We start from the raw sequence: 21,689 nt of genomic DNA, 5'->3' as shown, positions 1-21,689 counted from the left end.
TTCAAATGCATTTATTTTTGTGCTTTGGCCTCGTCCTTGAGGTATCCCTATGATATGGACATATGACTGAAGAAAACTGCGAGATGCGTTAAAAAAAAACAACAACTCTAAACTAAGATCAGGCAGACAAAACCTTAAATTTGGTTGTATCCTGATTTAGGAATTGGTGGATTGGTAAGGACAGGCTTTAATTGTTTTATATGTAATCACTTGCTCTACTAAATAACTTGGACAGAGTTCTTTGTTCCACTGGTTTGTTTGACATGTTTTTTGGCCTTTATCTTCAGAGAGAACCATGCCGATCAAATGTTGTACCACAGCCCAAAGCTGGGTCAATCATCTTAATATAGCACTGATCTATCGTGACGATCATATGAATGATCCCCATGCCTTTAGAATATGACAATTTTACAGGAATGTCACTCTGCATTCCACAGCGCTCAGACAGTTGGTGAGAGATGTGTCTGAGGATTTATATGCAGGTGTCTTGAGGTTTCTCCCGAGAGACAAGTGTTATTGGCAAATGGTCTGACCTCTTAATAAAGTACTTCAGGACATTAGAGGTCATGTGAGTTAGTAAATGTACAGTACTCTAATCAGAACTGGATGGTAACGAGTCTTTAGAAGATGGAAAAAGGTTACAATAGAAGACTAATTATGACTTGCTGCAGTACTTAGACGTAGCATTGCTTGACAGTCTTACTATTTGGGTGATGAGAAGTGAAAAAAATACCACGTTTATTTAGGAAAGGCTATACATTATCCCTGGATTTGAACAGTGATTAGAGGGCTGCCACAGCACACTGCCATGTGGGCTGGGTGGATTCTAGCATTTAGACAGGCTATGATGGCACAACTCTGTCACATTCCACACTCTGCTGCCTTTCCTTCGGCCGAGAGCTCCCTAGCCCAGGCGGGTAAATGTAGCCGAGGAAGATTTCTACCCAAACAGGTTAGGCGCGACTGAGTTTGCTGTCCAACACGTTACAGCTGAGCGACCATGGATACACCATTCAAATAATGTCTTCCCAAAAACTGGTACTTATCTGGATATCAGTGACACAGAACCTATCTTGCTAAAAAGGGAAAACTGATCATATTTCAAAGATGCAGTTCATTGAATATTACCTGGGAAGTATAAATGACCGTAACGACATCCAGTTTTACAACAAATGGTTCTTAGGAAGACAAGGAAGCAGTTACCTGTCACTGTTGACCCAATGCACCGACCTCTGTGACCCCTGTGGACAGAGAAATCAGTTACAGTATGTATGATTTGGAGACAGGTCAGCTCTTCTGCAGACATACACTCCTCGTAAGCTTTGTCTACTGCCAAATCAAATTTGTATACAGTCGTGGAGAAAAGTGAATCACTTAGGCCATGGGGATACGGAGGACTGGTTCGGATTTCTTTTCAGATGATTCACAATTAACCGAAAGGACCAAAGCGGGACTGAGTTCTTTGTTGTCAATGTTTAAAATGGAGAAAGCAGAAACTGTCTAATTCTAATGTGTCATTTTACAATATGGTACAAGCAACATCAAGGATACAGAGTTAAACCTAAACATTAGACTTGCCACATACTGTAGCATGGAAAGGTGATCCACCAGTGAGAACCTGTGCACTAGTGAGTTTGACATTCGGCAACGCCAATACACAGAGTTGTTGAATGCCAAATTCTAGGTATGTAGGTAGGTACCTCATGAAGTGGAAAACACGCCACACACGGCCTCCTAATCTTAAACAGACACAGTTTAGGAGCAGCAGGTGCTAGTTGGTGATATTTAATAGGACTTGAAATTACAATGAGCTGGATGACACTGTGATGTGAAAGAGGGAACCAACGGAACTGTCAGCAACAAGCTCTTGGGCATCACAGAGTGTCCCTGAAGATGTTTCAAGGATGGGCCCTTTTCCTGCTCAACTAGCTGGCAAGCCAGACACTCGATGAAAAAAGCTGTCTTGTTGCCTTTCTTTCACCAGCTCTTTCAAGGGTGCTTAAATTCCCTGGGGTATGTCTCCTCCTAACTAGCATTTCAAGCATTAATATTCATTCATATTGGTGATACCGTTAACCAAGGGGACTTACAGCATGTACAAGAAACTAGATATTACATTTACAAAGCTATCACATTATATTATAATAGTATACTACAGTAATACTATGATCGGAGACAAGTGCAGGACATGAAGAAAAAGTCAGTGTCGAAAAGTGACTGGCAACTCTTCTTCTTCACAGATGCAGCTTTCACAGTACAGCAGCCAAATCATGCATTTAAATTCATCAAATAGGCTGAAGCCTTCCGCTACCAATGCTGGGGCAAAGAACAACAACAACAACAACAGATACAAAAAGCAGGACAGTCTGACTCTGCACTGCCCCAATCCAGAATCCGAGGAATGCCGGCACACATAACGGGGCAAGGACGGCTTGAAATCCCAGAGGAAGCACTGGCCAGGCTAACAGGATGAAATCTCAGCCTTGGTCTTAGAGGGGCAGCACAAAGAGCTCATTTAGTTGCCGCTGGCAGGCAGACGCAGTGCGAATTTACACAGAGCGTAACGCGTTCTCGCTCCCACAGGCTCCTGGCAAGCCACTCGAATCGGTCAGGAGTGGAGCAGCTTCAGCCCTGGTTGCTGAATGCGTCGGATTGTTCCCCGAGACATCCGCTCAGTTTCATCCCCGCAGGCTGCAAATATAGCACACTGTCAAGCAGGTTTGAGGGTGATTAGATGGAAAGGCATCTTGATGCAAGTGAAGGCCCAGGTCATCTGCAATTTGTATCAGGTTGGGTATATAAAAAGTGTCCCATATAAGGCAATATACATGAAAAAAATATAATGATTATAATTGCTGAAGTCCATTTTTCTTTTGGGCCATAATTATTTGGGAACGTGGTCAACTGTGCCTTAATTCAAGACAGTCCCGTTGCAATGGCTACATTTCCAGATGTCCCCCCTCCCGCCGCAATAAAATGCCTTACATAATATTCCAGTGTTATCCTAGAAACTTGTTATTTGTGTGACTTTCCGATTTTGGAATACATTTTCGGAGACAACTATGAGGGGAATTCTAATTCGGGAGAGAAGCTGGCACAAGGAATGGGTCTGCTTTCTGTGCTTATTTAGTTTAGATTGCCCAGGTTCGTCATCCACCCTAACTTTCCCTTCTCCGGTTTGGGAAGGCAGAGCGCCAAGGCACGTGTGAGGGTGGGCGACTGAAGGGCGAGGAGCGTGCTTGCGTGTTAAAATCAGGGCGGGTCATCTGTGTGGTGGATGCTGGACAGACAGTGACCCCCTCTGTGGGTCGTTCTCTGCTCTGCCCTCCTGCAGTCTGGATCTGAAACACCTGCAGTCAGGAGAATTGGCTCCTGACAACATTGCCTTCAGAACACTTTGGAATGCTAGGGCCAGTGAGCTAAGCCAAGACCTGCACCTCAACGGACGCTTGTATTTGTAATGAAGCACTCGTGCCTGTTCAGTCCTCTACTGACGAGTCTGTCACCCAGCTCATACCACCGCCACTCAGGAGTGAGTTATCAGGCATCTTTTATTTCAGAAGAGACGTCACCCCCTGTGATATGAAAGGGAGGACTGCACAGTGATGCTAAACCATTCTGATGGTCCAATTGGAGTAAAAAACTGTTTCCTGTACTATAAGAGGCAATCCTTCACAGAGGAAATTGTTTTCATAGGAACCTCAAATAAGGATTTTATCTACAAATGGATTTTAAGACAAAAAAATTAAAGAAAAAGGCTTTAATTTTTGGTACATGCTGATCCTCAACCCCCCTTCCTTTGACTCACAAAGGTTCGGTCAAAGATCAACCCATAACAATAACGCTGGCCTGTTAGAGTGGTGTCCATAGGCCAAGGACTGTCTGTTAATAGCAAACGCACAGCAGGTTAAACTTTCATCTGTATCCCAAAGAATCTTTATTATTAGTTATTTCTTAGCAGAAACTGAATGGATGAAAGTTATTTAACGAATTAGATTTGTTGTTTTTTGGTTTACACATATTGACTGAAGCATTTTCTCCTGTGGAAAATCTATGGACAAACTTTTAATTGATGTACAATAAAGAGTACAGTCTTCTCACTGGGAAATAAGAAAATCAGAGCTGCATATTCATGGGAAAGGTTTTTTTCAGCTGTGTGATAATATTTTTAATTTAAAATTTAACCATCAGTACAGTTGGGGCTTTTCCTGAAGCAGTCTGGGCAAAGCCCCAACGCTAACTACTGCTCCGCACTGCTGCAATAATATTACTGGCCCAGTATAGATAGTCCGTGACCTGGGCAAAACTCTTCTGATGTCTCACAAAAGGTTTACTACTTTTGTTTTCCCTTTCTCTCAAATGAACTGTACAGCGTCAAGACAATTGCCACACAAGCAACCTCGTTAAATATTAGCTCAAACCATTGGAACAAACCAATATTTCATTCATCAAAATATTTTAGTTGTTTATATTTTCTAACCTCAGAAATCTTGGAACCCAAATTCTATAAGAGTTTAGCTACATATGAGGCCACATTGTTCAACCTTGCCTAAGTGATGGTTTGAGAGCGGCAACCAAGAAAGAGTTGTATTCAAAGTCCACAGAAACTTTGCCAGCTGTATGGTGGAACTTCACTCTTTGACTTGGCATCCAAGAGGCAGACATATTGAACATGTGGAGGACTGTGTGTCCCATGTGTACTGGTACTTCAAGTAAATAAATAACGAGGTCTACTGATTTGTTTTCATTTTATGAGTTACTAAAATGATTAGAAGAATAAACAAAATAAAGTATTGAACTGATTCCGAGTTACTGCATGATGGACAGTGTAATTCAGAAGGGTAGCTCTTTCAGATGGCACTGGCTGAACCCCTGCTCACTGCCTTCAGGGCAACAATAAGCTTCATACATTTTCAAATCAGCATTCTCTTGAATGAAACCACCGTTGCATGTCAGGAACAAATCTGGCTCAACAAGCTTTGTCATAGAGGACTTCTGAATGCTGAATGTTTAATATGTGTAGGCATTACGTGCCCACTTCAAAGGCTATGATAAAATCGCACAGCTCTTCCAAGGGGGATGAGTTTTGTTTGTTTTTGGATTCAATTTCTAATCGCCAAGACATATTCCATTAATATTTTATAAACTGCCACTATGAATCAATGAGAACTGCTCTGACCACTCCAGCATGGGGGGAGATGCAGATGGATACACATAGCTCCTGGAATGTATCCTCTTGAGACATCCAGCTTCCTTTCTCTCTTGGGAATCCCAGTCACAGTTCAAACATAGCCCAGAGAGCAGCAGCATTTACATTGAAGGTGTCCCCACATCATTTTGTAACATTGTCACAGCTTCGACAATTGTGGCGATGTTTGCAAAAAACACGATATTGTGGTCCTGCCTGCTACTGTAGACTCTTTCATGGGACTCCCCGTTTCTCCCACTCAGAGGTGCTGTCATAGACCAGGAAGTGCTTACCTTGCCGTTATCTTCTTCATCGCTGCTGAGTTTCAAGTCATCCTCCAGCATCCTATGAAGGGAGCATAACAAATTGACACCATTACCCTCTCCTCGTCTGACTGTCTACGCTCCGCAAAACCCTCCACTGTGTCGGGCTGTTACAAGGAATCGGTGACACAGCCCCGCTCACCTCAGCAGGTCTCAAACTTATACACAAGTCAAGGCAGTCCCTGTGACAGGAAACCACACCTGCAGGAATTCTCTGGTAGAAACTAAGAGGAATCAAACAGAGACAGTGCTGCTCCCCTGTTATAGTATACTGCTGAAGACTGACTGTGCCCTACATGTGAAGGTGAATCCCCACTTAAATTTCCTAGCTTTCCTGTCAAAGTTGCACCATGCTGCAAGGCTTCAGGGCTATGGCTCTTTTAATACACAATGTCAGATGTCCTTCCCAGATTTCTTGATAGAACCCCCATCTGCCACACCCCTCCCCCCGAAAGCCCCACCCCTCCTGAAAAGTATGACTTCCTGGATGTGTCAGATCATGGCAGGCTTCTTTGTGTTTGCTGTCTTTTGCATTTGTGTTCCCTGTCAGCCTGTGTATCAAGGATGACAGTCGAAGTCAAGGACTGACACTGCAGCGGGCTGACAACTGCGGTTAAACTCCCCAGTCAAAAGGCCAAAGTGGTGTCTCATTGCAGGTGGATCCTTTTACAAGCGGTGTAGACTTTCTAACAAAAATTGTCACCAGGCAACAGTTAGGTGGGGGTTTTTGAGGGGTTTAGGCATGACACTCACCCTCTTCTCATCTCCAAAGGGGATAGAAAAATAATTGTACAGCAAGTCCCAACCGGATATCCCAAAAAGCTAGCAACAGGCAGCTCAGGGAAGAAAAAAAAAAAGAAAAGAAAAAAACTAGGAAACCTGAGAGGAGCTTCAGAACTTTTCAGCAAATCTGCAGATCACTAAGTTGAGGATTGATTTTGTGTCCTACAAATCAAACACTGATTAAAAAAAATGTAACCGGACACCTTCCCTATCCCTCGAGGACGTTTACAACTATATATATATATATATATATATATATATATATATATATATATATATATATATATGCGTGTGAAATCTTTCTCTCTACCAATTTGGATCTTGTGGTCTGCCTTCCAGCTTGATTGAATATATTTAATTCAAGGTAAAACATGATTTACTAATATATATATATATATATATATATATATATATATATATATATATATATATATATATATATATATATATATATATATATATATATATATAGTATTCATATAATTTTATGGGTTTTATTCTTAGTATTTTTAACAAAGAAAGATTTTTAACTTGGTCTAGTTTGAGAGCTTAATTATTATTATTTTAAGTTACAGGACCTTTGATTTGAACTAATTTTCATGCAGTTCTCTCTTCTACAGGAAAACTGTCAGAGGCATAATTTCCCTTATCTCTGAGGTCGGATTCCTCCAGCGTTGTAATAATTGGTTAATAATGTAACGCAGCTTTTCGGGATAAGGAAAACAAAAAGGATAGAAAAATTAATAAGAATTGCTCAAAGCCTTTTCAATCTCAAGGTTATCTGCAGATTTATTTTTTTATTAATGTCTTGATTTTACCGTGTGGGGAGACTGTCTTTTATTCTTTTTTTTTTTTTGTCTGTAAAAACAAGGTCAGGTTTTTGGTCAATTTAATTTTAGTGGCGGCTTGTCAGAGTGCATTACGACAGGGGCTTGAAGCTCTTAAGACGGGACTTTAGCTTCTGCTCGAAAGCAAGACAAAGGAGAATGAGCTTCTAACAGTGGCTAAAGGTAATTGATTCTGAAGAAAATGGTTTGAAATGACTCAGTGTAATAGCTCCTGAAATAATGGATCCGAAACATTTTCATTTTAAAGGAGGGATGTTAAAATTTACCATCTGAAGCCCGAGAGTTCTTTTGTACTTGTTCCAACTTAGCTCAAAACTCAGCTGAACTAATTAGTTGAATAATTGATGTAAACTCACATCGATCTTTTTCAGCCTCTTGGTTGATTCACATCTACAATTGCAGGACGCCATTCCTTGAAAGACTATTTTGGACCCTGCTGATGTAACAATGTGTAAAAAGCCCAACTTTGGCTTGCCTGCAGTTTAACACATTAAAAGTACAATAACTGTACTTCCCACTGCTGTGAAGTTACAAAGAACGGTGTGCTCTGCAACTGCTTCATTTAATTCTGATTAAATGCCAGTCAAGTGAAGTGTTCCAAAGACTTCTTGTATTTCCTTGCTGCTTTTATATAGCCTGAAACTGCCTGACAATATGTTTCAGCATCTTATAGATTCCTTGTGGCTGAGGACCGGGAGATTGATGGCAGAAACCTGAGCTGATCAGTTCCACATTGCTATGAACACAGAAAACAGTTGACATGCTTTGTTAAGAAATTGAGTTCCACCATGGGAGAATAAAAATTGTTCACACATTAGACCAGGTGCAGGTAGTAACTAATTCCACTAATTATGGTAATAACGAATTGTTCATTTTTCTCCATATGTATATACATTTAAAAATGTATAACTCCAAGCTAATATAATAATCAACTTGATTGTGCATTTTAAAACAGAAGCAAGGCTGAATTGAATCTTGCTATGTTTAAGGTCTTCTTAAAGTCATCTACCCTTTAAATGTTTCCTGTAGTATACCATAGGAAATTGCAGTTAAGCGTAGCAGAGAAAAATTAAATCATAGTAAGCATGGACAGGCGTAGTTAACCATGACACAAACTATGGCAAAGGAAAAGTAAATACATGGTATAACCAAGGGGACTCCAAATTACTATGTACATGTATTTTTACTTATATTGTAATTTATTTGTTTATGCTTAAATCCCCTGCAGCTGTAGAACATGCTCACATTCTGGTACTCATTTCTGAATAGTGTGTAAAAACGAAAATGTTGGAAAGGTATGCTGTTAGCCAGCTGTACACCAATTCTGTGTTTAAAAGCATGTTTCACTGAAAGAATGCATGGCCATTGCTCAGTGCCAAGAAGGATGTGACACTTAAACTGTCTGACTATTTCTGAATTATCATTAACTCAAAAAAACAAAAAAAACACAATGCACAAACAATGAAGAAACAGAGAAGAAAGTAATGACAATCAATCTGTCAACATGGCTAAAGTCCTTTAAACTCAAATATTACTTAAACGTCTTAAGTGGTTCCACTGATAAAAGACAAAAGACAGTTTGGGACGGGGGCACTTACGATTTGTGAGGCATGTTGCACAGTGGGTTCTTCGTCTGAGCATCACACCTTACTGTGGAAGCAATGCCAGGGACATCAGAATTATTACCAGCCTTTTTTATTATTGCCTATGGAAATCACATTTACAAATCCCAACCCCCCCCTTTCCTGGAACGCCATAAAGCATGTGTCACAAACAGGTGAGGTATCCCCTGAAGCCTTAATGCTGGATTGTTTAATGAGGGTAATTAAACATTTACAACAGTAAGCACTATGTGGAGGCAGAAAGCAGGCTGACTGTAGCCAAAACATCTGAAGGGACTGAATCATGCTGTTCAGAGTTACAAATTCAAATTTATGTAGTGTTTCTAGACCTTGACGAATTTGGGCTTTTGTAACTCAGCAGATGTCTTGAACCCTGACAAAACAAGCCGGAAGAGCAGAAACTCAACATTGGATGCAATATTTGCATATCAGGCTTGCCAGTGGTGTTCGGTATCCCCCGTCGCTTGGGCAAAACTTTACATTCTGGAGGGCCTTGAAAGATTTATAAGCTCGCAGATGCCTCTGTTGTAAGTGGTTACACAGCAACTTTTCATTGCAGCACTGGTCTGCTGAGGCCAAGGACCTGGCACCCCAGATCTAAGTCACCATACACTTCATATTACTTATCCAAGCCTGGCATTTGCTATTAATAATAATAATAGTAATAGAGTAGTAGTAGTAATAACAACCACACATTTCTTCTGCTGAAATTCTGCACTTTCCCCCTGTGACACTGTGGTGCAACTGGGCAGTGTAGGTCTCTGAGGTAGGCCTGCTGGCACTTTTTCCACATTAAGAAATCTATGTGAAATTAACCAGGGATGTTAAAACAAATAGGGATGCCTGTTCATAGTTTGTTTCTAGGTGACTGCATTGTGGGGGGGGGGTCCACTTTTGCTTGAGGTACAACACAGCCATTGTCCAATGCAGGGGTGGGCAGCTCCAATCCTTGAGTGGGCCTGGTTTCCACTCCAAGACTACATTGAACCAATTGTGTGGCTTAGTAGAAGTCAGATCAGTGGACTCTTCCAGGTTGAACTCATTTCTCAATTCAGATCTACCTCTAAAACCTGCAGGAAGTTGATAGCCATGGCCTGGTATTCCCAACACTTGGTCTAATTCACAACTGCGGACTATACTGAGTAGGTAGTCAAACAGGGCAAAGGGTTTGCCATTTAATACTTTGGTTCAAGACCTTCCCGCCTACTGAAACACCTAACGCAAACACCATTTTTATCAGTCAGGTCCATATACTACAAGATACACTTCAACAAAAATACAAGTACTGTATGTCCACCACAACGCCACAATTCTTCCGTTACATTTGAGTTTACCCAATTCAGGACCTTAGTGGGACACTATCGTTGTCATGGCAGTAAACATTTTTTATTTTTTAAATAGTAAACACGGGCATCTGCTATATGCAAAGCTCTTTTAATGAACTGTGCCTAATGTGCATCATGAGTGTGCATTTCTTCACCTAGCGCATGCATAATACATGTAGACTGGCTTTGCCGATTCTCACTGCATCATTACCCCCCTTTTACCCCCTCCATAATTTGCTTGGGGTATTTAGGAGCAGGTAGTCTTTAACTTGTCTTTTAGCATTGCTTAATAAGACCAATATCACGTCACCAACAGAAGAGTGTTGAAATTTTGTTTAATGCACAATTCAGTTGTCAGACAGTTTTTTTGTTGTTGTTGTAAAATCAAAGAAAGTGGGACATATTTTAAAGTGAATTCATTTCTATCATCAGGAAAGAATAGTACACTTATTTTTCGATCAGAAAAGAAAATTGAATTCCTCTTAAGAGAAAAGTTTAAACTCTGTCCCTCAGTACATCATTAAGTACAAATAACATAAAATGGAAAAACAATCAAAATAAGCAAAAAAAAAATAGACTTTATTGATTCTGATTCATAGAAAATGTTGTTCTACTGAAAACAAAATGTACAGACTGAAGCTCAAACAAAATCAGGACTTTTCAGCAAACTTTTCTGAAAAGGATTTTGCGGTCTGCTCAAAACTCAGACAGTCACTGAGATTTAACTTAATTTATTAACAATTTATTTAATCTTCCTCTTGACTAAGACATTTGATCCATCACTCTTAGGCCTACACCCAGCATTAGCATTTACCTGCCCACGAAACTCATAAGCTATCACAATTTAATTTATTATCAGAAGCCACTTTCTATTATTTATAAAGAAAAAACATGATAGGGAAAAGGTCTTGTATTTGGCGATTTGTGGGTAGGTCAAAGTTTTGACTTGGTCTAGACCAGGGGTGGCTAACCTTGGTCCTGGAGAGCCACAATCCTGCAGGATTTCCAGGTCTCTCTTAATTACCAGTCATTGAATACCTTGAACACAGGGACATTTTGACTAATTAAGACACACAATTGGTTCAATTAAGCAATTAACGATCTGGATAGAACAAAAGCCTGTAGACCCTGTGGCTCTCCAGGACCAGGGTTAGCCACCCCTGGTCTAGACCAAGTTAAAACCCCATCTCTACAATAAAACCACTCTTGTCCTCTCTTGTCTTAGGAGATACAGGTTTTCAATGGCTTCACCAGCAACCAACATATTCATCTGGGAAAGCAAGACTACTCACTTTGTTTATGATGAGCTGCACGCTCCTTTCCCTCCTGAGGTAAAAAGAGATGAAGAGTTTAGAGATTTTCCTTCAGCACAGGTTGTGGTGAGTTTCCTGTTACCAGACAGGAAATGCGTTGGAATAGATGGGAGATTGCAAGCTATTTAAATGACATACTGATACTAATGAGAGAGGATAGCAGCTGTTAACTGGCCATAACTGTCACTCATTACTACAAGGTGATAGTTTATAACTAGTTACTAGATCAGTGGTCTCCAACCCTGGTCCTGCAGGGCCCCTATCCAGCAGGTTTTTGTGGTCACCCTTCTATCACTAATTTATAAACACCTGGATGTATTTCATTCTGAACAATTAAGCAGGTGGTTTGGTAAATTCAGTCATTTAGAAACCATTGGAGCAATCATCTGAATACCTTCAGCCTCTTGAGGCAAAAATACCCTTTATTGGGTTGATTTAATTGATTAATAACATGTGCTCCCAGTATTTAGAAATTGGTGATTTAGGGTGACCTATAAGATAAAGTGGATTGGGGCTCTCCAGGACCAAGGTTGGAGACCACTGCACTAGATCAGTGTTTCTCAACCCTGGTCCTGGAGGACCCCTAGCCTGCTGGTTTTTGTTCCAACCAAGATCTCAATTAAATAATTGAACCCTTAATTGAAGTAATAATTAAATTTGAATCTTTAAATTGTATAGCTGTTAAAAAGTTGTTTCCTTTAAAATATAATTAAGTTAAAAATTGTATAAGAAACTTATTTAAACCCCCTACTGTTTAAAATAATGAAAAGACTCTAAATGGATTTAGGTTATTATTACTTAAATTAAGGGGTCAATTAAGTAATTGAGAGCTCAGTTGGAACAAAAACCAGCAGGGTAGAGTGTCCTCCAGGAGCAGGGTTGAGAACCACTGTACTAGATCAAAAGCTGGTTACTTCATTATTTTGTGGTTTCATTAAAGTTAAATATATTCAGGTTTCAGACTGAAAAACAGGTTAGACAGAGCACTCTAGAAATTCACAAAGCCACACATTTTATGTAATGGGCCCATTGGATACACTAACACAATGTTAATCTGACTGTTTGGCTGGGTATAACAGAACAAATTAGGACAACCACAGATAAATGTGTACTATCAGTGTAATTTGGGGAATGAGTAAAATAAGCCGTTTGCCATGCCTGTGAATCTCAAATTCCACACATGGAAGGAATTCCATTTATTGGAATAAATGGCTTAATTACTTGTCAGAAGCCATGTTCCACTAGTTATAAATATAAACGTGATTGGGTACAATTTTGTAAATTGCAATTCATGGGTAGACCACTTTGCATCTCTTCAGATTATTTTCTTGCCCGTTTTGAAAGTTAAGCCGTGCGTTTTAGTTGATATATTATAGATTTTGTTGTGAGATTTGGTAAGAATCAGGATGATTCTGCAGCATTCTCTCTTGGCAGCAGAAGGAGGGAGATACTAGTTCTTGAAGAAAGAGTAGAAAAAGAAAAAGGAAAAGATCTGAAGCTGAAACATTTCACTTCACAATTTGGATAAATCTGAGGAATTAGAAAAAGGCAGGCATATACAAACCATCAAACTGAAACACTGGCTACATTTTCCTGCACCTTTCTGTTTTGCCAAATGCTGTGATCTCGCTGACAAGTGTAAATGGCTGAATTACAACAGCAATGCTACAGAGCCAAGTCCTTACCATGTTTGTCTGGACAAGTGTAAGATCTGCATAAATGGGAGATTGGAAATAGGCTGTGGGGCTGGAGGGGGGACATACCTTTGTGTTCAATGAAAATCGATGGGTGCTAACTTTGCCAGGTTTGTGGATAGCAGAGAGAGGGGGAGGCCAGGAGTGGGTCATTTCCTGGGAAGAGGAGAAACATGATCAGTTAGACTTCAGTTTTCCACGGAGAACAGGACATAGGGTGACCCAAACAGGAGACATGCTGTGGGAGTGTATATTTAGCACAGTATTTAGTATAAATGAGGCAGTAGAGCTGGTGAAATCTGAATCCAGCTTGAGAATGCACCCCAACTCTTTCGGCATACGCAGACTATGGTAAGCGCACAGATGGGTGTTAAATTCTTTTAAGGTGCCCCCCCTCATTCCCTGCCACCCCCAACTCCCTCCCCTCCCCTCCCATCCCTCTTCAGCCCCCCTTTGGCTTTGTACTATCTCTCTCTGGAGGCTGGAATCAACACCTGCTTGTCTATTCAGCCCAGAGCCAGATTAAAATAGTTTGAATACAGCAGGGTTTTCTTTTATCGTTATTATTGTATTTATTTATTTAATTGTACTGAACATTATACAGCGTTTGTTTGCATGCTCCCCCAGGCTGCGTTTTACGTTTTTTCCTTTAATTAGATATCCACCAGCCGACCGCTCAGCGCCCACCAAATCACGGCAGAAACATGTCAGAACGTTCCTGGAGGGCATTTGGTTCCTCACACTGATCTGCATTTGTGACTGCTTTCTCCTCATGCACCGTGTGCAGCAGACAAATTACACGGCTTCGGGTTTCATAGGAAAAGGCCTGTGTGATCCTTTGGATTTGGCATGCTGGGAATTCTAACGGGTCCGATGTGTGATTTTAATAAGACAGGTAATAAAACCACAGTCGGCAGAGGGAAAACAACACTGATTCTTCATGACGATGGTGATTCGTTAAACACTGAACCTGTGGAAAGTCAGCCACAGAATCTCCCTTTTTGACTTGTTTTTCTTTTCTAGACACCAAATAGAGGTAGCTAAAGCCTTCCATTCACCCATTTTCATTAACTGCTTCATTAAGTACATGGTCATGGTGAGCTGGAGTCTAACCCGGCAGGCACAGTGCACAAAGTTAGTTACACCACAAATGGCGATTTAGTCGCCTGTCAGCCTAAGCAGCATATCTTTTGGTGTGGGAGGATTCATGTATTACACTTTGGACTTAATCTGTAAAGGATTCACTAATGAGAAAGTGGAGTAAGTATCCTCATTAGAGTTACTGGAACATACTTGTGGTTTATCTTCTCACTCAAAATGGTTCCAAAAAGCCACTACAAGTGATCTTAATTTGAAACACTGCAAAACGTATTCAACTGAATTTAAAAGCAGGCCTTAATGTTCCAGTAGGAATACTTATAATAGCTCATGTGTATAAATACCAAGCAAACACTATACAAGTTATTGTCTTATGCTATACTGAGTAGAACAAGCATTCAATTATTGAGCAGAAGGAGAGTTAACGCCTGAGTTGTGCAATTGGGTCACTGCCCTGTGAACCCTATATGAAACCTCAATGCTCCAGTCAGGCAATCTGCTTTATACTATTACTATTACCTCAGTCTCCATATTGTACATAGCCTATTACATGAAGCTTAGGAGGATCATAACATGGATTTCTAAATACTCTTTAAACATATGAATTACCAGCTCTTGAACAGTAGCACTGAGGCCAGCGTGCTTAATGAGTGCTGAATGTATAATGGCCCTATTCAGATAGTACATTCAGGCAGAAGTCAAGTGAAGTGTTAGTAGTGTCATTTCAGGAATTATCGGGGATGGAGTTTTCAACTGTGGATCCGTTCCTATTATTCCAAAGACTGGGAGGCAGGCTTGGAGTGGCTCTTTCCAGAGGAGGTCAGGAAGAGACATATATAGATTTGGATCTCATTGAAATTGAGGTATATGCATCACGCAGAACCACACACTACAGAATCTCAGCCTTTCCCCTAACCCGAACACATCCTTCCTTTAAGAAAAACAAGCAAAACACAGCAACTCACAAACTTCACACTTAATTCTTGAAAAAAATGAGTTTACTGAACTTGTTATCAGTGCAAATTATAATTTTTCAACAACTTCTTAAGCATGCATTCCCAGTTGTTGTCGTTTTCTTTTGACATGCAACACGTTTCTGGGTTTGGCGGCAAGTACAGGAATGCAATTCCAATTCCAAGCATGGATTGTATAATTTCTTCATGCTGCATTTTCTTATTTATGTTTATTCCCCCTCCAATTAATACTGTTTCCGTGTGAAAACCAATTACATATTTGTGGTCTAAATATCAACATAATTCTCTGAATTCAAATCAGGAAGTATGTCATTCATACTTATTTATTCTCTGAATTAAAAAAGCTTGGCAAGGCCACAAGGGTTAAATAAATTATAAAGAGTTCTCTTTATCGATCTACTGATATGTTGCTTGAATGCACTTATTGGTTAAAATAAAGTAACTGGATGACTAATTTTGTTAATCACGCAGTTACTATGGAGACTAAGCTGTTGTCTTTTAGCGGGGGACCTACATTAGAGCCAAACAGATTACTAATGAAATGCCTGGGCCTTCATTATACCACACACAGAGAATGAAGAATGCACTGACCTGCTATTCATCAGATTTTCTCAAAATTGATAAAAACTAGGCTTTTGAATTACATCAAAAGGGGACAGTTGTGTGCCGAATACCATGACAACGACCCAAAGTCAATCGATAGTTCTGCCTGGCTTTTTGCCTCTAAGAAAACGTCAAGTGGAGTAGGGCTCGTTAACCTTTAAAAGACAATATTTCGTGGTGGGCCAGAGGTCAATGGACTTGACTTGAATGGTTTACTCTTTTGTTATAATAGTGATCCATAACAGTGCATCCTACACAAGCTGCTAATGGGGGGCTGAACATTTTTCACAGGCCTTCACACAAACAGTGTTTTCAGAATACAGAGCTGGTTTACATTCACTTGTGGAAAACCAGTAAAAACATTTTCTGTACGATATCAAAACCTTAACAAATCCCTTCTGTACAGTAAGTACTTGGATATTTAGTCATATGTTGGTAACCTTTGTCTATGATTCAAAACTCAGTTCAATATTAATTACAAAATTGAATTAGAATTTAGAAAATCATGTTGTTTAATTATTTTGAGAATCCTGTCTAGGCAAAGCATCTCTATGCAGCTCTTTAAATGTAGAACCAGAAACTGAAACACAAAGTAAATCAAGAACAGTCGTGGACATAATATTTTGAATTCAAGTGTGGCTTTCCACTTAAATATCATACAGTGTACTTTTTAATTGACTAATGATTGGTCAGGGTGCACCCTATGGACTAGTTGTAAGATAAGGTGTCTACCTAATTAAATACACCTTTGTATTATGTCTGTTGTCTCAATGCCATTCGGTAACAGTGTGTGAACTAACATACTATTGACTCCAGTGACTGGTCCTGTATGGCCGAGGTTCCCAAACTGGGTTCCGCAGACCATTAGGGGTCCGTGAGAGAGAGCTAAGGGGTCCGCGGTCACATCCCTACCACCCCCTACCCCACGCATTTTTTTAAAATGCGGTCTGGCAATCCAGCGCAAAAACCGTCAACCCCCTGCAAGTTGTTGCAATCCCCCCCCACACGTTTTTACCGTCAGCACCAACCAACGCCCCCCCCCCGCTCTCACATGTTATTACTCCCCCCCCACATGTTTTTACCATCAGCACCAACCAACCAACCCCCCCCCCCAATCCTATGGTAGGAGGGGGGCCTTGGCAATAATCTGGGTCAAAAAAGTTTACACTCAGTGACAATGCATTTCACTCACATTGACACATTGCACTACCTCTCACTTTAGAACACATGTTTGAAGCATTCCTTTGCAGTCCTCTCAGTCAAACCACTCAAACTGCCATGTCTTTTATACTATAGGCCCACTTCACAAGACTTATTTACGTATGGAGAAACTCTATACCCAGGAGCACTGATACATTCATTCAGGCAGCAGTCCAGAGAGCTGACCAACTACACATAACGGTTATAACTGTATGTGTCATTAAACATTTACTTCTAAGAGCCAGCTGTGTAATTCTAACTGTCTACCACGCAGCCTGGGTTGAATGGTATCATCCCATGATTAAATGTACAAATTGCCAAAGCTGTTAAAAGCTACCCTGGCTCTTCACTGCTGTTCTTGTAGACATTCATAACACATTCAATTGCCACATTCGCCTCAGGCTAAAACATCTGCAAATAAGACAACAAATATATTATTTTATGGGAATCATATGACTCAGTGGACAAAAAAAAAAAAAACATGACAAAGGGTTATGCATTAAATGCAACTTTTCCGCCGGTTGGGAGTTTGCAATGTGGACTACGTCACTTGCCTTCTTGTCTAAACCTCTGTCTAGATGGTGTGAAAAACCTGCTCTAGATATCAAACAACATTACAAATATCTCCTTATCTCGATCCACTCAGTATGTAGTTCACTTTGTGCCTCAGCAGAATATTAAATTGAAGCAATCAGATCATATCTATATATTGTTATTTCTCCCGAGCTGCACACTGTTGTGGTCCTCCTTTTCCTTTGCATTCACTCTTGGCAATAATTGATTTATTGGTTACATTTTCAAGGTAACAGTGATTACAGTAAGGTTAGTAGAGGAATTGTATTATTAGTAACAGTTAATAATGGATATAACAAATAATATAAAGCTTTTGGTTGGAAGATTGTGAATAAATTGTTTGGACACCTTAGATCAGTGGTTCTGAAACCTGTCCTGGAGTACCACCTGTCCTGCTGTTTTTTGTTCCAACTGAGCTCTCAATTAATTAATTGAACCCTTAATTTAAGTAATTTGATTACATTTGACTCTTTAAATTGTGTAACTGATAAAAAGTTGGCTCCTTAATAATTTCCTTATACAATTTTATACTTAACTTAAAACCCCTACTATTAAAAATTATTAAAAGGCTCTGATTTAGGAAATTATTAGTTCAATTAAGGGTTCAATTAAGTAATTGAGAGCTCAGTTGGAACAAAAACCAGCAGGACAGGTGGTACTCCAAGACAGGTTTGAGAACCACTGATCTAAGGTGTCCAAACATAATTTATTCAAAATCTTCCAACCCTATTGGCAAACAAAAACTGTGCAAGCTCCTGCAACGTAGACTTGCACAGTATTTTGATGCATACACCTACTTTTCAAACTAGTGGGCCATTTTTTCTCATAGGTGTTTAGCTCTACTGCCTTTACTCCAATCAACGGAGACATGGAACGCAGTAACAGCTATAGCCCACAGAGGAAGTTAAGCTGAGATGAACCACTGTTAGATGCTAGTTTATGTTGAAATTGGCCTTAAGGAACAATGCAATTAATTGTGCTTGACTGTGATGTCATGTCAGTCTCTCAGTTCAGTTAATTCCATTCCTGTGATTAGATCTAGGCTTTGGGAGGAACTTGGGGTCTACAGCAGTTCTTCAGGAGGCTCAGATAGTCCCTGAAGAGAGCGTTGTTACGAGAGGGAGTGGGAGTTGCGAGAGGCTCCGTGGAGGCAGGCGAGGAACATGGGCCTCATCACCCTCCGTGACTGCATTTCCCACCTGAGGGGACGCACTCAAGAAAGAAAGAAAGAAAAAAAAACAATCTCTCTGTGCGTTTTCTCTCCACCCTTGGCGGCTCTGCACACTTCATTATCCTCTCCTGGCCACTAAGGAACCTCTCGCCACTCTTCCTCCGACAGACAAATTGACCAGCCGGGAATTCTCGCTCTCTCCCCTGCATGCCTGGAGGCTGGATTACAATGCAATAATGTACACTGCTTCCTGCACATGCATTCGCCTGCCTGTGAATTCGTAATTTTTTCTAATTCCCCCCTTCATTTTATAATTTTTATTTAAATTATCCTGGACATAACCTCATTAACATTCATCTCCCAGGGCAGCAGCGCTGGATAGACGCAGACAAGTGACCCCACACGCAGTCTTTGAAGCCAACAGCTCTGCTAGAAAGATGCACTGTTCCAACAAATGTCTGGCCTCAGATTCCGCCAAAGGGCCAATCACAGGTCAGCCTGCAGTCCGGAAAGCTTTGTGGAAATGCTAATTGGGAAAGGATAAACACTGGCCTATCAGTGCCCATGCTGAGAGGCTTTGCAAATGTCATGGTCTCAGTTTAGTCCCCTGTGAATTCTCTCCATTTTACCAAAACAGTCCCGACTGGTGGATCTAACACGGAGAGCTCAAAACACATGGGCTTGATAAGGTAAATCCACAGGCCCCTCAACTCTTTCAAGTTGGGAATAGGCTTCACTTTAGTACAGCTTGAAATAACATCATAGCCCTCATCATTGGGTGCCCTAATGGCTCCATAGTCCAGTGACACTGAGATAGGATAGCATTTTAAAATCGAAAGGCACAGGTTGACTAAGCATTACACCCAAATTTAGAACTCTCTCTTTGTCACCCAGCACAGCACTAATAATAACACATAAAAGCTCATAACACGTCCGCTCTTGGTATTCATTTGTTATTTGGTTGTTTTGCAGGTATCAACACACTGTTTGACATCTCTTTATGAATGAGTGTCACAGTGGTCAGCTTTTCACTCACTACGATGGGCAGTAGGACTAGAGCACAGTTCTCTCTGCGTCAGAAGGTGCAAAGGTATAATGTTTCAATTACCCCTGAAGGTCTTAGAGTTTGAGGGCAACCCTGAGGGAGATACAAATTGTCTAAATTAACTCAGTTACTGTGTAATCAAGACCATTCTGCTACACACATAAGACAAGCCTTGTTTATTTTCAGCCTGGGCACAGCTACCTGCTACCTGCTAGTCCTGCTACCACATAGCTCCCGATACCTAGGTTTGATTTTGGGTGTAACCTGCCTGGCACCCTGTGTGACTGATGGATGGATGGATTTTATTACCTGTCCAGCCATTTTAGATTTGCCAATTCATCAACCCATGCTTCGGAAGGGTGAGACCAAACACATGTCCTCCGAATCGCATAGTGCCAAATCCATCTGGTGTTTCTCACACTCCAAAGCCTGGGCACCACACAGCCTTGCTGCTACACCAGTCAGGGGCTTTTAAAAGAACTGCTCACAATGTAATCCTGGCGAGTACTGCCCCTCTGGGGGTCGGAAGTTTCTTTTGTTTGGTTCTTAACCTCTACATTAACGAAGAGAGATATGAATGGAATTTTACAGTAGTCAGTTTTTCTTTTCTGCTGAGAGCGAACATTGGAGGTGGCGAAGGTGACATGAGGGTAAGACGTTTAATCATCCAGACAATAGTGGTATTACGACAGTTTACTAACATGCTGCAAAAGGTCTGTGGCGAAAACATGTCAGACCATAGAACAGTTATTTCTCGAAAACGAAAGTAAGTGTGTGGGAACAAGAAGGGGAGAAATGTGAAAAAAAAAATACAAATGTATAGGCTGGGGAGGAAGACTGGGAGATAAAATGTTCAGATAGGGGGCAAAGGACAAAAGAGACACTCAGCAGTCCACAGACTCTGGTCTACAATGACTGTAGAAAAACAGTTTCCTCATTCACCCCTACAGACCTCTCACTTCCTGGAACTAAATAACAATAGCTACATGACAGCAGCATACATTAGCCAGTTGTGTAATGAAAGAAAGCTGCTTGGTTTTCTTGGTTGGTGTCATTCGTGACCATTTTGTCTCAGCTAATCATTTCACACCTTCTGGTTTTATGGGTGCCATGGGTGCCACAAAGAAGGGAACATCAAGCACTAATCATAGGGAGATTCTCCTGCTTTAAATATTGACTATAATCCCACTGGGCCAACCCAGTCATGGTAATAGGCCCTGGCCCAGCGTGTCATCAGGTGCAGATGAATGTGGGGGAGTGCAGCGCTGTCTTACCCGCAGTATTTCTTCAATAGAGGAGTTGTCTTCAGTTCCACTGACCTGGAAATGAGAAAGAGAGAGAGAGAGAGAGAGAGAGAGAGAGAGAGAGAGACAGAGAGAGAGAGAGGAGAGAGGAGAGAGGAGAGAGATTTTCAGGACTCGGCTATAATTTTTTACTGTAGTATTTTTCTTTGTTATGTCTAAATATGTACTGCAGGCACTCACACATAAAATGAATCAGATGCAATGCCAAAATATTATAAAAACAAAGTGGGCTGCACACTGTTAGGGCCTCTTAAATTAATAATTTGTAAATTCTTCTTCTTCTCCTTCTCATAAATTATTATTAAGCAGGTGTCTTTATCCAAGACATCTTACATGGTTTAACAATCACTTACATACACTATTCTACAAATACACAATATTTTTATTTAAAATGGAGAAATAAACAAAATAAAGCATCTAAACTCTGCATTTGTTTAATATGTGGGAATGGATTTTGATGCTCTATATTGCTGGAAGTATCCCTACATCAAAAGAGGTGCATTTTTCTATCATATACTGCCAACTCTGAATGTGTAAGTATCTCACTTCTAAGACTGAGACATTTCTTACCTAGTATAATACCCATAAGTTCACCTATTTGGTAAGGAAATGAATGCTCAGGACA

General features: G+C 40.5%; 1 protein-coding gene across 1 annotated transcript in view; it reads right to left on the bottom strand.

Annotated features, from left to right (window-relative positions):
• The window catches only part of aff3 (AF4/FMR2 family, member 3), a 37,100-nt gene extending 16,024 nt beyond the window's left edge, over nt 1-21,076 (bottom strand). The window contains exons 1-6 of the mRNA XM_066706923.1: nt 21,035-21,076; nt 13,166-13,252; nt 11,382-11,415; nt 8,741-8,792; nt 5,482-5,533; nt 1,204-1,241 (exon numbers count right to left, since the gene is read on the bottom strand). Of these exons, the coding sequence (XP_066563020.1) occupies nt 1,204-1,241; nt 5,482-5,533; nt 8,741-8,792; nt 11,382-11,415; nt 13,166-13,249 (260 nt within the window). The 5' untranslated portion in view covers nt 13,250-13,252; nt 21,035-21,076. The remainder of the gene's footprint in view (nt 1-1,203; nt 1,242-5,481; nt 5,534-8,740; nt 8,793-11,381; nt 11,416-13,165; nt 13,253-21,034) is intronic.
• Between the last annotated feature and the right edge of the window lie 613 nt (nt 21,077-21,689).

This window comes from Amia ocellicauda, chromosome 6, assembly GCF_036373705.1.
Source record: "Amia ocellicauda isolate fAmiCal2 chromosome 6, fAmiCal2.hap1, whole genome shotgun sequence".
In the NCBI taxonomy this organism is placed as follows: domain Eukaryota; kingdom Metazoa; phylum Chordata; class Actinopteri; order Amiiformes; family Amiidae; genus Amia; species Amia ocellicauda.
Note: the sequence above shows the minus strand (reverse complement) of the source record. Positions and strands in the feature narration are given on the sequence as shown.